This window comes from Lonchura striata, chromosome 26, assembly GCF_050655825.1.
Source record: "Lonchura striata isolate lonStrDom1 chromosome 26, ASM5065582v1, whole genome shotgun sequence".
Lineage (NCBI taxonomy): Eukaryota > Metazoa > Chordata > Aves > Passeriformes > Estrildidae > Lonchura > Lonchura striata.
In genome coordinates this window covers 2,861,067-2,882,083 of record NC_140728.1, presented here as the reverse complement: position 1 = coordinate 2,882,083, position 21,017 = coordinate 2,861,067, and the positions used below count along the sequence as shown (strand labels likewise).

The 21,017-nt window shown below is 57.5% G+C and overlaps 1 protein-coding gene across 3 annotated transcripts; it reads right to left on the bottom strand.

Annotated features, from left to right (window-relative positions):
* Window positions 1–1,876: 1,876 nt before the first annotated feature.
* Window positions 1,877–18,003, bottom strand: BAK1 (BCL2 antagonist/killer 1). 3 transcript variants are annotated; one of them, XR_014950148.1, is made up of 8 exons: window positions 17,752–18,003; window positions 14,366–14,471; window positions 10,172–10,307; window positions 9,959–10,102; window positions 7,114–7,294; window positions 5,551–6,174; window positions 4,834–5,503; window positions 1,877–4,730 (listed from the first exon to the last, which is right to left on the bottom strand). XR_014950148.1 is itself a non-coding variant. In XM_077789033.2 (6 exons), the coding sequence occupies exons 2-6, from the start codon at window positions 14,439–14,441 to the stop codon at window positions 6,073–6,075; spliced, it is 639 nt and encodes a 212-aa protein (XP_077645159.2). In that variant the 5' UTR covers window positions 14,442–14,471; window positions 17,752–18,003; the 3' UTR covers window positions 1,877–6,072. The 3 variants fall into 3 exon arrangements, 1 of the variants encoding a protein (XP_077645159.2); XR_014950147.1 differs by having other exon boundaries at window positions 1,877–5,503; XM_077789033.2 differs by having other exon boundaries at window positions 1,877–6,174.
* Between the last annotated feature and the right edge of the window lie 3,014 nt (window positions 18,004–21,017).

The window sequence follows — 21,017 nt, the reverse complement described above, 5'->3', positions numbered from 1 at the left end:
TATTAAGGCTTATTTTTAACTTATTTTTTAAAACTTATTTTTAGTTCAATCTGCCTCTCAACAACGTCATCTCTATTCCATGGCCTTCCTCAGTCCCTTTCACTTTGTGCCCTGGAAATTACCTAGGAAATCCTTTATTCCCACAAAATTTGGGGGTTTTGGATTTTGGAAATCTTTATTCCCACAAAACTTGGGGGTTTTAGTGCATGGAAATCTTTATTCCCACAAAACTTGGGTGTTTTGGAGTATGGAAATCTTTATTCACACAAAACCTTGGGTTTTGGAGTATGGAAACCTTTATTCCCACAAAACTTGGGTGTTTTGGAGTATGGAAATTTTTATTCTCACAAAAACGGAGGGATTTTAAGTTTGGAAATCTTTATTCCCACAAAACTTGGGAGTTTTGGAATATGAAAATCTTTATTCCCACAAAAACTGGGGGATTTGGTGGTTTAAGAGTGTTATTGCCACAAAACTCTGGTATTTTGGAGTTTGAAAAAGCTTCCTTCTCATGAAATTTGGGTGTTTTAGGGTTTGAAAGAACTTTATTCCCACAAAATTTGGGGATTTTGGAGTATGGAAACTTTTATTCCCACAAAACTCGGGGGTTTTGGGGTGTGACCCAGTTTTGGGGACACTTGACCGAAATTCCAGCTCCAGATCTACCCTGGCACCAGATCCTGGGTTCTGCTTTGGGCTCGATCCCAAATCTGAATGGCCAAAGGCAAACACTGCACTGATGGTGTGGCCTTAATTATTTTTTTTTTTTGGTATTTAATTAGGAGCGGGATCTGGGTTTGGGGCAGGGCACAAAGTGGATTAGGGGAGCAGCTGCCTCTTTAATTTGGGCCATTTCTCCTCCCTTTAAATTCACCCTTTGCTCTCCCAGGGGCAGCTCTGGGAATCCTTGGGGGAGATCCCAAAGTGGCAGAGCTGGGGGAGGTTCTTTATAACCCCCAGGGCCTGGGAGGGGGGAAATATCCAATAAAACTCTTTGGATTCTGCTCCTTCATCTGCTCCTGGCGGGTTCTGTGGAAAGCCTGAGCCCCCCCTGCTCCTCCTGCAGAATTTTTGCAGAGCCTCCCTCTCTCTCTGCTCCCAGCACATTCCCAGGGATTAATTCTGCAGGAACAGGGCTCAGCTCCGGCTGCTCCCGACCATCCTGGCAGGAATCCTGTCCCACCCCCCCTGGCATCCTGAAACCCAAGCCAGGGACCCCTGGGGCGCTGGCACTGCCCTGGGCATGGGGACAGGGGGGACAGCTGGGCTGGGGACAGCAGAGCCACCCCCTGGGGCAGCCCCCAGATCCTGCTGGAACTCCAAATGCCCCTCAGACATTTTTGGATGTTCCAGGCCCTGGTCAGAAGCATTTGAGACCCTGGCACAGCTGGAAACAGCTGGGATTTTGGGTTTGAGCCATGGAATGAGTTACCAACCTTGCAGGAAGAACAAGAAGTCACAAAAGTTTAGATATTAGAGTAGAAGTAGTCACAAAGTAGAGGGAAGAATTTTTGAGTGCTGTACAGGGGGTTTTGGTTTTGTACATGGGGGTCAGAGGGTTTAAGATGGATTTGGGATCTGGGCCTGCCCTGTCCTCCCTCTTTCTCCTTCCTCACCTCCATGTTCTTGGTGATGTTGGCACTCACGGGTTGGTTTAGAGTCGAAAAGCACCATCATCCATCCCAATTTCCCCTTTTCCAACCCCAAAATCTTCCATCCCAATTTCCCCTTTTCCACCCCCAAAATCTTCCATCCCAATTTCCTAAAGGAGCCCTGGGATCCTGAAATTAAGGCAGCAGCTGAGGCTGCAGAGCTCGTGGAGTGAACAAAGCTCCTGGAAGCTTCTGGAAGCAAACCCTGCACGCAGCCAGGTGAGTTTGCACTCACTGTACCATTTTTATTTTGACACAGATACATATTTTTATATATTATATCATTTAAAAACAGATTATTTGTATAAAAAACAAACGGGTCGGGTTTGTTTTTTGGTTTGGTTTGTTTTGTTTTTTGCAGGTCAAAGCCACCCCACCGTGTCCCACAGTGCAAAGGTGACCTGCAGGTCGCTCCTCCCCGCTCGCCCAGGGAGGAGCTGAGCATCTCCCCTCTTCTCCCCGTGGAAAAACAGCTTGGTGTCCTTGTCCCACCCTCCCAGAGCCACCAAAAAATGTCCCTTTGTGCCCTGGGGGCCACCAGCAAGTGTCCCTTTGTGCCCTGGGGGCCAGCAGGGCAGGGGAGGAGCAGAGGTGGCAGTGCCAGCGTGGGTCAGGAGGGGACATTCACCGAGCCCTGGGCCAGGGGTGGCCGGGGGTGGCCGGGGGTGGTCAGGGGTGGCCAGGGGTGGCCGGGGGTGGCCGGGGGTGGTCAGGGGTGGTCAGGGGTGGCCGGGGGTGGCCGGGGGTGGTCAGGGGTGGTCAGGGGTGGCCAGGGGTGGCCGGGGGTGGCCAGGGGTGGTCGGGGGTGGCCGGGGGTGGCCGGGGGTGGCCGGGGGTGGCTGGGGGTGGCCGGGGGTGGCCGGGGGTGGCCGGGGGTGGCCGGGGGTGGCTGGGGGTGGCCGGGGGTGGCCGGGGGTGGCCGGGGGTGGCCGGGGGTGGCCGGGGGTGGCTGGGGGTGGCTCGGGATGCAGCGCTGGCTCTGACCCCCGGGAGCTGGGACAGACCCTGCATCCAGCAGGGAGAGGGTGGGATCCAAACCCGCCCTCAAATCGGCTCAATCCGGGTAAAAACCAGGCTCAAAAGGTGTCAAAAGAGGCTCAGGAGGAGGAAAAATCGACTCGAGAGGAGGAAATGAAACTCCTTTGGGATCTCACCCCTTTTCCATGCACTACCCTAACCTCTGGGATTAATTCCTCCTGGATAAATTCTCCTGGAGGAATCCTCCTGTATTAATCCTGGATAATTCCTCCTGGGTGAATTCCTCCTGGATAAATTCTCCTGGAGGAATCCTCCTGGGTGAATTCCTCCTGGATTAATCCTCCTGGATAAATTCTCCTGGAGGGATCCTCCTGGATTAATCCTCCTGGATGAATTCCTCCTGGATTAATCCTGGATGATTCCTCATGGATGAATCCTCCTGGAAGAATCCTCCTGGATAATTCCTCCTGGGTGAATTCCTCCTGGATTAATCCTCCTGGATAATTCCCCTGGATAATTCCTCCTGGATAATTCCTCCTGGATAATTCCTCCTGGGTGAATTCCTCCTGCCAGCCCAGGAGAATTTCCCCGTCTCTGGGCCCTGCATTCCCCTCCTGGGCAGCACCAGAAATCCCTCCAGGTGCCTTTTCCCTTCCCTGCTTTGGGCTGGCAGGGGCAGCGGGGCTGTGGCCACACGGGGCTGGGGCACAGCCCCAGTCCAGCACTGCCACAGCCCCAATTCAAGCTTTTTTCCACCCAAGAAACTTGGGACAGCTGAGAGCAGAGGGAGGAGAGGCACTGAAATCCTGAGAGGCTCCTCCCTCTGCAAATCCCCTGAGAAAAACGGATAAAAATGGAATTTTTCCTTTGTACAGCACCCATTGAAGAGTTCTCCCCTCTGTCCTGGACCTCACGGAGGCTCAATCCTTTCCCATAAATCTGAAAAACATCCTTTATGGCCTCACAGCTGCAAGGAGAACCTTTAGCTGGGAAATGAAAATGAACGAGCAGCAAAAGCTCTCCCTGATCTGCTGAGGTTCCAGGAGTGCGTCTGAAGTAGTGAATTAAAGCTGATGCACTGATTTTTTTTTTCCTTTTTTTCTTTTTTTCCCCAAGTCCTGCTGGACACAACCCAAGCAGAGAACCGACGGTGATTTGTCGATCAAGGGGCTGAAAAAAAGGGAAATAAGCAGCGGTGGCTCGTACCCATCGTGGCCAAAAGGCTCCATCTGGTGGCGTTTGCACCCAAAAAGGAGCTGGGGAGGCGAGGGGGAGCCTGAACCGTGCTGGTTAAACTGGTCCAGAGCAGAGCCAGGGCTTAAACTCCACTTTAAACTCGAGCTTAAACTCCTCCCGAGTTGGGAGAAGAGGGGGCACGATGGGAACGGGAATTTTGGGTGGAGAAACGAACCTGCAAGGGGACAAAGCAGCCAGGGGGGCTCAGGTGAGCCAGGAGGGGCCACAAAACCTGAATTGTGGCCACAAAGCCTGAATTGTGGCCATAAAACCTGAATTGTGGCCACAAAACCTGAGTTATGGCCACAAAACCTGGTCTGTGGCCACAAAACCTGAATTGTGGCCTCAAAACCTGAATTTTGGCCATAAAACCTGAATTGTGGCCACAAGACCTGGGCTGTGGCCACAAAACCTGAATTGTGGCCACAAAACCTGAATTATGGCCACAAAACCTGAGTTGTGGCCACAAAACCTGAATTGTGGCCACAAGACCTGAGTTATGGCCACAAAACCTGAGTTATGGCCACAAAACCTGAGTTATGGCCACAAAACCTGGTCTGTGGCCACAAAACCTGGTCTGTGGCCACAAATCCTGAATTATGGGCACAAAACCTGAGCTGTGGCCAAGTTGTGCTGCCCTGCATGGGGCAAGCACAGCCGAGCAGGAGTGGGAATAATACAGCAAATATGTTAATGCTTTTTCTCTTAGGTACAGCCCAGAGCAATCCCATCAGGGAAAAGGGATCCTGCAGGGACAGCCAGGAGGAAAATGACAAGCTCAGACTTGGAAACAGGCCGAAAAGTTGGTGATTCTGTTAAAAAAGAAGCAGGGACAGGAGAAATGGGAGTTTTAAAAAATCCGGGCTGGTCCTGCTAAGCCTGGGCAGCTGCAGGGGGAGAAAAGGGAGGGAATCTTCACCTGCAGCTTGGGCAGGACAGGGAACAGCCAGCTTGGATTTGCAAAAACCAGGAAGGTTTGGGATGGGAGAGAGGAGCTTGCTCCCCTCCTCACCCTAAAATCACTCAGCAGGACCAGGACAAGCCCCTGCCCAGCGCAGCCTGGTCCTGCACGGAGCTGCCCCAGGGCTGGGCTGCAGCTCCAGTGCCTCCCAGTAAGAGCCAGGGAGCCCAACTGGGGCAGGAGGGGAGCAGGGCCCCTGCCTGTCCCGAAGCCTGCAGCTTTTAGTGATGGGAGAGCTGCTGGTGCCCCCGGGAGCTGCAGGGCTCCAGGCAGGAGGGGTTCCATGGAAAAGGGTGGGGATGTCCATGGGAAGGCTGGGAAAGGCTCAAGGGCTGGGAAAGGATCAAGTGCTGGGAAAGGATCAAGGGCTGGGAAAGGATCAAGGGCTGGGAAAGGATCAAGTGCTGGGCTCAGGAGCAGCGGGAGGTGGAGCAGCCCCACTGGGTTTGTCCCTGCTGGGGTTTCCAACAGCTGGAGCAGCCTGGGATCACCCTGGGATCACCCTGGGATCGCCCTGGGATTGCCCTGGGATCACCCTGGAGCAGCCAGGGCTGGGATCACCCTGGGATCACCCTGGGATCGCCCTGGGATCACCTTGGGATCACCCTGGAGGAGCCGGGGCTGGGATTACCCTGGGATCACCTTGGGATTGCCCTGGGATCGCCCTGGGATTGCCCTGGGATCACCCTGGAGCAGCCAGGGCTGGGATCAACTTGGGGTCACCCTGGGATCAGCCTCAGCCTCAGCTGGAGCTGTCAGCGATGGGGAGGGGGCTCTGCTCCCACCCCAGGGGCGCAGGACACAGGCATTGTCACACGCAGCCACTGTGTGCCACACTGTCATTGTCACACGCAGCCACTGTGTGCCACACTGTCATTGTCACACGCAGCCGCTGGGGCACTGTCACACCCCTCTGCTCCTCCAGAGGAACCGGGGAGGGGGTCAGGGATGTCCCCTCCCAGAGATGGCCCATCCCAGAGACACTCCATCCCAACGTGTCCCCTCCCAGAGATGTCCCCTCCCAGAGATGTCCCCTCCTCAGCAGCTTTTTGAGGCATCAAACCCAACGAAGCAGAGCCCCCCCTTGTCCCCAGTCCTCTCCTGGGGGTGCAGAGACCCCAGACCCCGCAGCAGGAGGCTCCCAGCCCCAGGCCATGCTCTCTCCTGGGGGTTCCTGGGGTTCCCCCGTGCCGGGGGTGTGGAGCAGAGGAGGGGGTGCCCGGTGCCCCCCGGCCCCGTGCCCCGTCAGGGGTTGAAGAAGCGTCGCAGCACCAGGTAGCCCAGTGCCACCACGGCTGCCACCAGCACGTACTTCATGTAAACATTGTCCAGGGTCTTCACGGCCTCCTGCCAGGGAGGGGACACAGCGGGGTCAGTCCTCGACCCCCAAACTCTGACCCCCAGTTCCTGACTCCCCCAGCTCCCCTGGCCCCCCTAACCCTAAACACTGCCCCTTGCCCCTAAACCCACCCCCTGTCCCCAAACCTGCCCCAAAGCTGCCCCAAACCCGCCCCCAAACCCGCCCCAAACCCACCCCCAAACCCACCCCAAACCTGCCCCAAAGCTGCCCCAAACCCACCTCCAAACCCACCCCAAACCTGCCCCAAAGCTGCCCCAAACCCGCCCCCAAACCTGCCCCAAACTCACCCCCAAACCTGCCCCAAAGCTGCCCCAAACCCACCTCCAAACCTGCCACAAACGCACCTCTAAACCCACCCCAAACCTGCCCCAAACCCACCCCCAAACCCACCCCAAACCTGCCCCAAAGCTGCCCCAAACCCACCTCCAAACCTGCACAAACATACCCCAAACCCGCCCCAAACTCACCCCCAAACCTGCCCCCAAACCTGCCTCAAACTCACCCCCAAACCTGCCCCCAAACCTGCCCCAAACTCACCCCCAAACCTGCCCCCAAACCCACCCCAAACCTGCCCTAAAGCTGCCCCAAACCCACCTCCAAACCTGCCCCCAAACCCACCCCAAACCTGCCCCAAATTCACCCCCAAACCCACCTCCAAACCTGCCCCAAATTCACCCCCAAACCTGCCCCAAACTCACCCCCAAACCTACCCCAAACCTGCCCCAAACTCACCCCCAAACCTGCCCCCAAACCCACCCCAAACCTGCCCCAAATTCACCCCCAAACCTGGCCCCAAACTCACCCCCAAGCCTACCCCAAACCCACCCCCAAACCTACCCCAAACCCGCCTCCAAACCTGCCCCCACAACTGCCCCAAACCCAGCCCCAAAGCCACCCCAAAGCCACCCCAAAGCCGCCCTGCTCACCCATCCTCCCTGCTGGGCGATCCAGCGGGCGATGCGGTTCTGCAGCATGAAGTCGGCGACGTAGCGGGCGATGCGGCGCAGGAAGCCGCTGACGCCACGCTGCCACACGTGCATGGCCATGCGGTAGCCAAAGGCCAGCAGGGCGATCACCCGGCCCCAGTTGATGCCACTCTCGAACAGGCTGCAACAAAGGCCAGGAGATTCCCTGAATTCCTGCCCCAAATCCCAGCTCTGAGCTGCCAAGGGAGGGGGAACTCGAGCAGCGGGGTCGATATTGAGGAAACGGCCCCAAATTGTACCAGGAAAAGCTTAGATTGGGTATTATGGAGAATTTTCTTTCTCTGGAAGGGTTGCCCAGCCTTGGAGCAGCTGTCTACACCAGGGAATGTTGAGCAGTGGAGTCAAAACTGAGGAAACGGCCTCAAATTATACCAGGAATATTTAGCTTGGGTATTATGGAGAATTTTTTTATCTGGAAGTGTTGCCCAGCCTTGGAGCAGCTGTCTACACCAGGGAATGTTGAGCAGTGGAGTCAAAACTGAGGAAACAGCCCCAAATTGTACCAGGAAAAGCTTAGATTGGGTATTATGGAGAATTTTTTTTCTCTGGAAGGGTTGCCCAGCCTTGGAGGGGCAGCTGTCTACACCAGGGAATGTTGAGCAGTGGAGTCAAAACTGAGGAAACGGCCCCAAATTGTACCAGGAAAAGCTTAGGTTGGATAAGGCAGAAATCTTTTCACTGGGAGGTTCTGCAGCCCTGCCACAGCTGCCAGAACCCTCCCTGGACAGATGTGGAAGCCACACGACTGTGGCCCTTGGGGACAGGGTTTAGTGGTGGCCTTGGCCGTGGACTCTGAGAGGGCTCTCCCAACCCAACGCGTTCTGTGATTCCGTGGCTGAACCCTGGGGAGGCTCATCCCAGCCACACAGAGATTTTGTGGCTGGAAGAGGCTCCACAATGTGTCACTCGATGCTCTTGCAGGGCTTGGCACCGATTATTTACACCAGGTTTGGAAGGTGCTTTTCCTGGCTTCCAGCAAGAAGGGGAAAAGGCAATAAAAGAATAATAAGAAGAATAAAGTGAAGGCCTCTGGTTCAATCTGCTGCCCTGGGCTGGTGGCCCCTGCCTGGTTGGAGAGGGACTTAGAGCCTGGGAAAGGACACAAAAAGCAGGTGGCATGAGGACAGGGACAGGGGGAAATTCACCCGTGTGTGACAGGGACAGGGGCTATTTCACCTGAGTGTGATGAGGGGAAGGACGAGGTTAATTTATTTTACCTGAATTTGACAAGTGTGACAAGGAGTGGGACAGGGGTTAATTTAATTTACCTGAGTGTGACAAGGGTTAATTTTCCTGAGTGTTACAGGGACAGGGGTTAATTTAATTTACCTGAGTGTGACAAGGGTTAATTTACCTGAGTGTGACAGGGACAGGGGTTAATTTAATTTACCTGAGTGTGACAAGGGTTAATTTACCTGAGTGTGACAGGGACAGGGGTCAAATTAATTTACCTGAGTGGGACAGGGACAGGGGTTAATTTACCTGCGTGTGCTGCCGCCTCAGCCAGCGCAGCTTCCCAGACAGGGGAGCAGGAAAAGGACAGAAAGGAAGGAGTTAAACACTGGAGCAAAGAAGGAATTAGACACGAGCAGAGGGCACAGGGACAGGGCTGTCACAGCCAGGGGTGTTTGGAGGAGGGGCAGGAGCGCAGAGACCCGTCCTGCCTGTGCCAGGGGCTGCCTGGCATGGCTGGACATTTCCCTGCAGACAGAACCCCTCGATCCCATCTCGATCCAAGCTTCCCTGGGAAATCCTGGCAGGAGTTTTCTGGGTCTGTGCCCTCACTCCTCACCTGGCACTGTGCTTTGGGTGGCTGTCACCTGCAGGAGGCTGTGTGTCACCTGCAGGCTCTGTGTCACCTGGAGGCTCTGTGTGTCACCTGTACCAGGCTCTGTGTGTCACCTGCAGGCTCTGTGTCACCTGCAGGCTCTGTGTGTCACCTCCAGGCTCTGTGTGTCATCTCCAGGCTCTGTGTCACCTGCAGGCTCTGTGTGTCACCTACACGAGGATCTGTGTGTCACCTGCAGGCTCTGTGTGTCACCTGCAGGCTCTGTGTCACCTCCAGGCTCTGTGTGTCACCTGCAGGCTCTGTGTGTCACCTACACGAGGATCTGTGTGTCACCTCCAGGCTCTGTGTGTCACCTCCAGGCTCTGTGTGTCACCTCCAGGCTCTGTGTGTCACCTCCAGGCTCTGTGTGTCACCTCCAGGCTCTGCCAGCCCGTGGGGCAGCCCCCATACCGATGTGTCCATGAGGACCAGGCTGGGTGGCAGCTCTGAGCCACCTCATCCCGTGTGTGGCCTCCTGCCCATGGCGGGGGTTGCTCTGAGATGACCTTCAGGGTTCCTCCCGGCCCAACCATTCCACGATTCCATTTTCTCTGTGACCATCCCACCTCCAGATGTGGAGCTGTGGCTGGGGTTGTTCCCTGGCACGTCCCAGCCTGGAGCAGGGCACAGCAGGAGCTGGTTGTGCCCCTGAGGGGGTTGGGACAGGGGTCCCAGGGACATCCCCTGACAGAGCCCAGCCCGTCTGTGTGTCACCTACACACAGCTGGGCAAGGACCGGGAAGGGACAATGACAGGAGCAGTGTGCAGAGGAGAAGCAACCAGGCAGAAGACACAGGAACCATCCTGGGCAGCTCGCTGGGAGCTCGGCCAGGGCCGGAGAGCGAAATCAAATGGACAGAGCGGGTTTAACCAACAGCACTGAGCACACCCGACCTCCCCTTCCCTTCTCCTCCAGGGAAAACCCCCAGCCCACGCCAGGAGCTCCTGAGGCTTTACCTGGAGGCAATTCTGGTGAAGTGCTCGTAGGCGTTGTCGCGGGTGGGCTGCAGGCTCCCCAGCATGGTGCGGAACTCGGCGTCGTAGCGCTTGTAGATGTCGTCGCCGATGATGGCCAGGCGCTGCCCCACCTGGCTCTCGGTGCTGCGGGGCGGGCAGGGCGTCAGGCCGGGCCGGGCAGCGCGGCGGGCGAGGGGCAGGGCACGGGTTTACCTGCACGGGTCCTGCTGGATCTGCTCGATCTCGGGGTCGCGCGGCAGCTCGGCCCCGCGCTCCTCGCGCTCCTGCTGGTAGCGGTAGAAGGCGTAGCTCCGGAACACCTCCTCGGCCTCCTCCGCCACGCGGCCCTCTGCGCGGGCAGGACAGCGCTCAGGGCGGGCACGCCTCTCCCTCCCTTCCCCGAGCTTGGATGAGGCCATTCCCACAGAGCCTTCTCCAAACACGGCCCCACAGAATCATCCCGGACCCACACATTGGTCCTTGTCTCCACACAACCTTCTCCAGACCACACACGTCCTCACAGAACCTTCTCCAGACTCGCACACGGCCCCACAGAATCATCCCGGACCCACACATTGGTCCTTGTCTCCACACGACCTTCTCCAGACCACACACGTCCTCACAGAACCTTCTCCAGACTCGCACACGGCCCCACAGAATCATCCCGGACCCACACATTGGTCCTTGTCTCCACACAACCTTCTCCAGACCACACACGTCCTCACAGAACCTTCTCCAGACTCGCACACGGCCCCACAGAATCATCCCAGACCCACACATTGGTCCTTGTCTCTACACGACCTTCTCCAGACCACACACATGTCTCTGCACCCACAGAATTATCTCCCGCCCCACACACGTCCTCACAGAACCTTCTCCAGGCTCGCACACGTCCCCACAGAATCATCTCTTTACCTACACATTTGTGCTTGTCTCCACACAACCTTCTCCAGACCCACACATATCCCCACACAACCCTCTCCAGACCAAACATGTGCCTCTGCACCCTCACAACCTTCTCCAGACCCACACACGTGTCTCTGCACCCATAGAACCATCTCCAGACCTAAACAAATGTTCCTGTTCCCACACAACCCTCTCCAGACCCACACATTGGTCCTTGTCTTCACAAAACCTTCTCCAGACCCACACATGTGTCTCTGTACCCTCATAACCCTCTCCAGACCCACACATGTCCCTGTGCCCACATAAACATCTCCAAACCCTCACAACCCTCCCCAGACTCACACATTTGTCCTTGTCTCCATATAACCTTCTCCAGACCCACACAGGTGTCCCTACACCCACAGAACCATCTCCAGACCTACACTCGGCCCTGTTCCCACACAACCTTCTGCAGAGCCACACGTGTCCCCACAAAATGCTCTCCAGACCCACACATGCGGCCCTGTCCCCTCATAAACATCTCCAAACCCACAGAACGATCTCCAGACCCACACACGTCCCCACAGAACCTTCTCCAGACCCACACACGTGTCCCTGTCCCCACACTGCTCAGGGACACGGCCAGGACCAGCTCCCTGCAGCAGGAACCCCTCAGTGTCATCCCTCTTCACACATTCCGTGGCTCCAGGGCAAGTCCCCACGGATGTCCTGGATTAGAGCTCGGTTTCAGCAGCTCCAGAAGCACCTGGAGAGGGCCAGTGGCTCCCACAGGGACCAGGAGCATCGCTCTTCCCCGTTTCTTTCCCAAGATAAAATTTTGTTGGGATCAGGAGCAGAGGGGCAGGATGAGAGCTCAGCTCCTCTCACAGAGCACCCAGCCACTGCCCAGGTACAGGAGGGGCAGGAGTGGGGGTCCTGCAGGACTGTGGGTTTGGGGGACCACCCTGTCCTCAGCGTTCAGCAGCTCCACAGCAGCCAAACCTGTCCCACCATCCCAGAAATGCAGACTTGGCCACGCAGCTCTCCAGAATCTGCATTTCCAACCTGAGATCTTCCTGCTGGGAAGTGAGGGCACAGCTGTGCTGGCAGTGCTGCCCCACAGACCCCATCCCCAAGCCCCCAGATCACACCAAATCCTCCTCACGGGCTTTTCCAGCTGCTCCCACCTCCCTGTCCTGGATCTGCTGAGCTCAGGTTTCACCAGCAGAGCTGAAGGGAAAGCTGCTGTCACTTTCCAGGGGTTGCTTTCTGTTTTCAGACACGGGTTTGTTTGGTGACAAACAAATCCTTCACCTTCCAGGAACTGGAGTTGGTGACACTCCAGAGAGAATCAGAAAACGAAATCAACTGAGTCAGAGTTTCAGGGAGAGGAGGGCAAACACTCAGCCAGACACAAGAGGAAATCTCTGCCCTAAAATAATCCCTGGAGCTGTTTTTAGTAACACCACAACAGGAGGACACATCCCCCCTTCCCACGGCTGCCACCCCCACTGGGATTGGCTTGGAATCTCTCCCTCCCAAGGGATTTGGGTCAGGGTTTGCTTGGTGGGTTCCCAGTGGCAGCAGTGCCAACGGGAGGTTTGGAGCTGCTCAGGGATCTCTGGAAGGAAGGAACTGCTCCATGTTTGCTCCGTGGCTGCTCCCTCCACCCCCAGCTCACTCAGCTTTGGGATCCACACCCTGCATCCACAGCACTGCCCGGATCCAGAGAGCCCCAAACCTTCAACACTTGCATTTCTCCCCGAGATCCTTCATTTCTCACTGCTCCCATCTCCCAGGAGCAGCCGTGCTGTGGGGAAAAACTGGCAGCTCTGGCCAAAAATCTCCGTCAGCCCCAAAAAACCACTCCAGGCAGTGACAGGGACTGCTGAAACCTGGCCCCATCCCTCGGAGCCCAGCAGACTGGGACATTCCAGCCTGGAAAAAGAAGACAGCCCCAGGAAGCAGAAGCAGCCTCTGGAGATTTCTGCCCCCAGGGATGCCCAGCTCCACCTCACTGCAGCTGCAATTTGAGTGTGGGATGGGCAGCTGGGTTTGGGTTTGATCCCAACGATGCCCAAGCGAATCCCTGAGCAGGAGAGAAATCTCTGCTGCATCCAAAGGCAGGGAAGCAGAGTCCCAGATGAAATCCAGGCTCAGCCCCTGGGACAAAGCCTCTTTCCAGCCCTTGGTCTCACAGTGCATGTCCCTGCTCCCGCTGGGGCCCACCGGGCTTCTGCCCCTCCAAATTCCAGAGGGGCAATTCCTCCTGACCCACCCTGAATTTTGGGAAGCACGGGAATGCTGGGGCTGCCAGTATGAGTCTGAGAAAACAGGACCTGGGACTGTGACCCAGCATGTTCAGAGCTCAGGGCCTGATTTCTTATTGGCTTTCACCTCATTTCTTACTCATTTCTTACTGGTTTTCACACCGATTTCTTACTGGTTTTCACCTAATTTCTTACTGATTTCTTACTGGTTTTTACCTCATTTCTTACTGATTTCTTATTTGTTTTCACACTGATTTCTCACTGATTTTCACATCATTTTTTACTGATTTCTTACTGGTTTTCACCTCATTTCTTACTGATTTCTGACTTGTTTTCGCACTGATTTCTCACTGGTTTTCACCTCATTTCTTACTGATTTCTCACTGGTTTTCGCTGGCCTCAACAGGAAATCAGCAAACTGCTCCTGTCTGTGGATTTTTGTACCTCCTGGACTCCGCCATGGCGAGGACGGGGTATTTTCCTTCTGGTGCAGCCTCAGGGTCTGGCACTGAGAGAGGAGCCCAGGCAGCAGCAGAGCCGAAATGCCATTGCAGGGCCGAGCCCTGAGCTGGGCTGAGCTCCACCAGCCCCGAGCAGCTCCGGGTGTTGACAGAGCTGACTCAGCTGGTTTGCCCTCCCCGCCTGGCCAGCAGCACCAGAGTCCCCGTGTCCCACCTTTCCTCTGCCGGGATGAGCCGAGAGCTTTTCCCATTCCCAGTTTCACCCACTGACCGGAGCAGGGCTGGGCTGGGCTCGCAGGGGGACACTGACCCTGCTCCCAGCTCGCCACCACTGCCCTGCCAGGGCACACGGGACCTGATGTCACCCCAAAGCCACCCAGACTTCCTGAGATCTGTGGTTTCCTCTGTGATTCAAACCCCGAGCACCTCCTGCTCTCTCGTGCTCAGGGAAGGAAATACTCGACACCAGGCAGCTCCCAGCACTTTGTTCTCTCTCCCTGCTTCAATCCCACCTTGCTGCCCATCCAATGCCAAGCCCACAATCCTTGATTATTTTGGATGGAAAAGAACCTCAAACCCTGTTCCACCCAGGGACGCCTCCCTCTAGACCAGGACGCTCATGTCCCAAAAGCACCGAGCACCTCCCAGTTCAATCCAGCTCCTTACCCCAGGCTTGCAAAAAGCCCTGGAGACAGGAAATCCCATCTTGCCAAAGGAACACAGCCAGGGAATGAATAAACAAGCAAAGGTTTGAGGCTGCTCCCTCCCCTGAGCACCCCAGAACCCTTTACCTGCGCTGAGCCTGCGCCTTTGGCTCCCCCGGCGCCCCTGATCCTGCGGAGGGTCCCCCTCATTCCCCGAGGCCATTGCAGAGAGCTTTGGGAATGGCAGCTTCACCTGGAAGGGTGATGGAGATGGTGAGTGGTGGAGCTCTGTGGTCCCTCAGAGCCCGAGGATCAGAGCCCTGTGCTTTTATCTCTGCCAGGGCTGGCTCCTCCCTCGGGGCACGCTCCTTCCCTACCTAGTGAGGACACCGGCTCCACTCCCACCCGGCTGGGTTCACCCTCTCCGAGGATCTCATCACAGAAAGGACCTCGCATCTCACACTCATGCTAACAGACTTCCTTCCTGCTTCGAAGAGACCCGTGGGCTGCACCAGCTTCTCCTCAGCCCAGACCACAGAGGTTCATAAAAAGCTGTAACAAAAATTCCAGCACTCCGGGACTCCCCGGCTGCGACCACACGAGATGAGCCCTGATTTTCTCCAGCACTCGTTTCCTCTGACTCCCCTTGTTCTTTACATTTCCCCTCTCAGAAAATAAGAAAATTAAATGAGAACAAAACACAAAGCTCATCTTTTCCCTGAAGCTCATAGGTATCCTAAACCTGCAGTTCAGGGCTCATCAGAGCTCCTTGAGGCCACAAAGTTCCTGTCAGGATTAACGGGATCAGGGCAGCTCCTGGCTGCTGTCTGACATTCCAGAGCACATTCCCAGCCCACACTTCAGCAGGGCTGAGCTGGGGCCTTTCCTGATTTGCACCAAGCCTGAACTCACAGATGAAACACAATTCCTGACACCCCGAAATTTAAATTGCATCCTGGGCAAAAATAAAGGAAGAGCTGGGCTAGGGATAAATAACCACCCATGGGTATGAGAGAAGTGCACAAGGTGGTTCAAGCTCGTGGCATCACACTGGAGATTGCTCAGAAGGAAAAGAAATGGGAGACAGGAAGTACAGCCCATTTTCCAAGGGATGGGACCTGGAAGTGCAAAGCTTGGAAAACCACGAGGTCCTGCACAGCTGAACTCAGGGCCTGAGCCTGCTGACCAGGATGGAAATGCTGGTTTTTCCTACACTCCGAGGATGGGAGGACAGGATTTCCCCCTTCCTCCCCAAACTCAAACACCCCCATCCAAGGAAGAGCTGAGAACGCAGTGAGGATCATCAGCTGGGGCCAGGGGCAAATCCCTGGGGAGAGCTGCTGGCCACTTGCCCAGATCAGCTCCAGAGCTGCCTCTCCTGGCTCTCAGAATCACAGAATTCCCTGTCCTGGGGTGATGCAGATCCTCTGGGATGGTTCCGATCCCCTGGGATGGTGCAGATCCCCTGGGATGGTGCAGATCCCCTGGGATGGTGCAGATCCCTGGGATGGTGCAGATCCCCTGGGATGGTGCAGATCCCCTGGGATGGTGCAGATCCCCTGGGATGGTTCCAATCCCCTGGGATGGTGCAGATCCCTGGGATGGTTCCGATCCCTGGGATGGTTCCAATCCCCTGGGATGGTGCAGATCCCCTGGGATGGTTCCGATCCCTGGGATGGTGCAGATCCCTTGGATGGTGTCCATCCCTTGGATGGTGTCCATCCCCTCCTCCACTGAGGAGCCTCCTGTGCTTCATCCTCTGCCCATCCCAGGCCATGCCTGAGCCCACCTGCACTGGGAGGACTCAGAGCCGTTCCCAAGCTGGGAGCAGCTCCTTGGAGCTGTGGAAACAGTGGGGATTTCCTCTGTACCCCACGGTGCCACTGCTCAGGTGGCACAGGATGCTGGGCAGGGTGTGGGTGCACCCAGCAAAGAGCTCAGGAGCCTCTGGAGCTTTTCCAGCTCGGCCTGTGAGTGAGAGCCATCAGGAGCAAGGACTTGGTAGCACAGAAACCCAGAGGAAGATGACTCATGATTTTCCACTTGAATTTCGTTTTGAACCCTGCGGGAACTTTTGTTTTCGGTTTCCTTCTGCGGCCTGGCAGCGCTGTTTTCACCATCTTCACGGTGACACATGACGCTGCAGCCCTATCACTGCTGTCCCCACCCTCTGCCGTCCCCAAGTGCCCATTCTCCCAAAATCTCCCTTTCTCTGCAGGGCTCAGAGTGCCTCGGACCATCCTCCCTGCGTTCCAGAGCTGCTGCTCGTGCTCCTCCTGCTTCCCATCTTCCCCATTCCACCTTTGTTACAGGAACAGGGAAGGGTGTGAAGGAGGAGGTGACACCCGAACACCCAGAGACAGCCCTGGGCTGCAGGAAATGAAAACCCTCCAAGATTTGAGTCAGGGTTCAGGGGAACTGCACGGTCTCATCCACCCTACGAGGGTCCTGGAGGAGGCTGCAAGGGGTTAAAAGCAGCTGCAATCCCATATCCCGGCCACGGGCTCTGGAATCACCCCCTGACATGTTGTGAATGCCAGGAAATCGATGTGGCATCCCCTGGGACGAGCCTTTGGCAGCGATTCCTCCCGGGCCAGAGATCCCGCAGGATCCCTGACCCCAAACCCGCGCGGCCAGCGGGGCCAGGACCAGTTTGGGGGGTGCCCAGTTCGGTGGGTGACCAGTTTGGGGGGTGCCCAGTTCGGTGGGTGCCCAGTTCAGGGGTTGCACAGTTTGGGGAGTGCCCAGTTCAGGGGTTGCACAGTTTGGGGGTTGCACAGTTTGGGGGGTGCCCAGTTCGGTGGGTGCCCAGTTTGGGGGTTGCCCAGTTCAGGGGTTGCCCAGTTCGGTGGGTGCTCATTTTGGGAGTTGCCCAGTTCGAGGTTTGCCCAGTTCAGGGGTTGCCCAGTTTGGGGGTTGCCCAGTTGGGGGTTTGCCCACCCAGCAGGGCCCCAGGGTGGGCACACGACCCCCAGCATCCACCCAGCCCAGGTCGCCCCCCAAGCCGCGCCCGTGGCCGCGGTCCCCGGCGGGGCCAGCGCAGCCACACGCGCCGTGCCCGTGCCCGGTCACAGCCCGGGAGTGGCGGCACGGGTGTCACCCGTTCCCCAGCGGGGACAGCTCTGCCCACCGATGTCCCCTCCCCTGAGCACTCCGGGCCTTGCGCGGGCACTGTCACCACCGCGGCGTAAAAAGCCCGGCTGAAGAAAATACGGTTAAAAGAGGGGAAATTCCCTTTTTGGGGCGGGTAAATTCCCTTTTTGGGGCAGCGACCGCCCGGAGCGGCACCTCCAGCCCTGGCCCGGGAGTTTCCCGCACCCAAACGCGTCCCCTGAGGAGCCAGGGCGCACTTTGTCCCTGTCACCCCTCCCGCACCCCCGGACCCCCGCACCCCGCGGCTGCCGCTCCGTCCCTGCCCATCCCGGCCCGGAAAACAGGGATAACCCATCCCAGGAGAGTCCCGGAAAACAGGGATAACCCATCCCAGGAGAGTCCGGGCAGGGGGAAGAAACGGGGCTGCCCTCGGCACTCACCGCGTCCCGGCGGGGTGCAGCGGGTCGGGATATCCCGGGAGCTACCGCATCCCTGCCGGGATCCGCTCCATCCCTCCGGCCGCTCCCTTCCTGCGTCCCGCCCGCAGCGCGGCGCGGCCAAAGGAAGCGCGAGGAGAAGGAGGAGGAGGGAAAAAGAAAAGGAGGGGGAAAAAAAAAAAATCAAGCAGAAAGCAGAAACCCAAGCGCGCTGACCATAGATAGAGCCGCGCAGGGTTCAGCTCCCTCTAGAGGCACCAACCCCGGCGTGGGGCAGCGCCGAGCACCGGCGGCTTTTTGGGGGGTTCTTGGGGCTCCTCCTTTTTGGGGAGTTGTTGGGGGTCCTCCTTTTTGGGGGGTTCAGGGGACGATGAAGAGGATCGGGGGGTGCCGGGTGCGGGGTTGGCACCGCACACCCCGTGCCGCCCCCGCAGCCTCCCGGAGATCCTCGGCTCCTCCTTGGCTTCTCCAGCGGTTTTGGGAGCTTTTCCCTATGGCTGCACCTTAAATTCGCCCTCTGCCAGGTTCCCCGGCTGAGAGCCTGGTTAAAGTAACGATTTTGAGAGTTTCTGGCTCCTGGGAGGGAAACTTGTATCGATCCAAGGGAAAAAACCACAGTCCCCGGTGGCAGAGGCGGCTCCCACCGAGTGCCTTTGGGAATTCGAAATCCCTGGAGATTTTGGGGCAATCCCAGCAGCTCGAGGAGAGCGCGGGAGAGATTCAGCCCTGGAGGGCTCAGCAATCTGCCCCAGCTGCTTTTCCTCTCCTCGCTCCTTGGGCCACTGCCAGGGCCTTGCTGGGGCTGGAAAATGCCAGATAAGCAGCAGAGCTTTGGGGCTGGGCAGAGCCTGAGTGCTGATATCACTGATATCACATCACCTCTGTGCCCCATGGCAGGAGCGCTCTGAGGCCCCCACGGGACCTCCTCTGCACCGCAGCCAGGGGTTTTGGAATTCTTGGCTCACTGGCTGAGCTTTTCCAGGGAAAACCGGCCCCTGGCTGCAGAGGGTCCTGCTCTGGCTCCCTCGGAAGTTTGGGGACTGGCCTGGACACCCTGCTGAGGGTGGGGCTGTACTGACAGTGCAAAACAGCTGCTGGGAGGGAGAAAAAAAGGATTCCCACTTGGCTGTCCTTCAGGGAAGGAAGATCATCATGGAGCGAGGAATCAGCTCGTGGGGGCTGTGCCCACCAGGCTGTGCCTTCCTCCCAGGGGTCCTGAGCAGCTTTGTTCCATGTCACTGCAGCCACCCGGACACCGTGGGGAAACCCTGCCAGAGGCTGCAGCCCTGGGAAAACAGCACTGGGAACGTGATGAGGGGCTGAGGGAGCTGAGGGAGCAGCAGGTCCTGCAGTTCGCCCTGGCAGGGTGACACGGCGGTGACAGGAGTGGCAGGAGCCACTGCCAGGATGGATGGAGGAGGTTTCATCTCCCTGAGCCTTCCCCTTGCTCTCACCCCCCGGTGCTGCATCCCACAGGGATGGGCCCCCACCAGCTCCGGGTGCCCATGGGGAAGGTGGTGCCAGCCCTGAGCCAACGCTTTCCGTGGGCTCTGATGCTGAGTGGGAGAAGCAGCAGCTCCTGGAAGGTGAGGGGAGGGCTCAGAGAGAAGGGAAATCCCCCCTCACCCTTGACTCGAGGGTTGCCTGGTGCTTGGGGGAGGAGCCCTGAGGAGTGAGTGGACATGGAAAGCACCCAGGAGGTGTGGGAGGCTGAGGCACCCTCCAAATTCAGTGTCCAACATGCCCAGAATGGGTCCCTTGGCTTTGGAATATCTGGAGCTGGCACGGGATCCTCTCTCAGCCGCTCCTGAGGAAAGTTCAATTCCCACACGAGGGAGGGGAGGTGGCATTTTGGGCAAGTCATTGGGGGGTTTTTTGGGCTTGTTTCGATCAGCAGATAAAGGTGCAGGGCCCCCAAAAGCAGAGGTGTCCCCGGAGAAGAGGCTCTGGAGCACGAGCAGACAGCGAAGGGTTTCAGACAAGGTGGGTGAGAGGATGGGGAGAGTGGGGGATGCTACTGAGGAGGGTCCCAGTGCCCCCAGACCTTGGAAAAAAAGGTGTAAGGGTGGAGAACCATGAGCAAAACTGATCCCAGCTCCGCCCTGTCAGATGCTGTGCCCCCCTGGGGTGCCCTGGAGGTTCTTCCATCCCTCCATGGCCCTTCCCAGCTGAGGAGGGAATAACCTTGGGGTGCTGCTGGTCAGCAGCGGGCAGCCCTTGGCTTTTGGGACTGCCTGGCCCATCGGTGCCAGGGGACATCTGCCCCGTGCCACGGAGCATTCCAGGAGCTCTGGGTGATGAAACTGCGCGGGTGGGGGGCACAGGGAAAGGTTTTCTCCCAGAACTGACACTCTGCTGGTGTCGGTTCCATCAGAAGGGAGCTGCTGGGCACAGCCACTCTGTCAGCACTGACATCATCTCTTCCCACTCCTGGTTGCACTGCAGGCTCCTGCCCTGGGCAGTGGGATGGGAAGGGAGGAGCCGCTCCTGAGAGGGGCTGCAGAGGGCCCTGCAAACCCCTGGGATGTGCTGCTGCTCAGGAGCTGAGCCAGGAGAGAAATTAACTGCCAGGGGCAGGGCTAGACAGGATTTCAGCAGGAATTCCTCCCTGTGAGGGCGGGCAGGCCCTGGCACAGGGTGCCCAGAGAAGCTGTGGCTGCCCCTGGATCCCTGGCAGTGCCCAAGGCCAGGCTGGAGCAGCCTGGGACAGTGGAAGGTGTCCCTGCCCATGGCAGTGGTGCCTCTGGAGGAGCTTTAAGGTCCATTCCAATCCAAGCCATGCGAGGATTCTGTGGATCTGAATCTCCTCGGAGCACCAGGTGGCACTCTCCGGCTTCCCAGCGAGCTGAGCTGAGCCGGGCTAACCCGGCTGGGAGACGCAGACACCGCTGGCTCCGGCTCCGGGCCAGGGCCAGCGGGGACAGCACGATGGGACAGCGACGGACGGGTCAAAGGGGTTTTCCGAGGTTTTTTTTGGGTGGCTGGATTCACCTCCTGCACCTTCAGCAAATCCCAGAATGGTAAAAACCCCACCCAGCAAACCCCTGTTGTTGGTCAGGTTTGTGCCAGAGTTTCCTCCCGGTGCCCTCTGGGGGTTCCGAGGGGGACAGGGCACCTTTCCCTGGTCCCACCTGTGTCCCCACGCCGGGGTGGCACCCTGTGCTGCCTCTGGGCTCTGCAGAAGCACAGAACATGAGGATTCGGGCAAAGCAAAGCGCTTCTCACACACAGATTCATCAAATTGATTGAAACCCCCACCAGATCCAGGC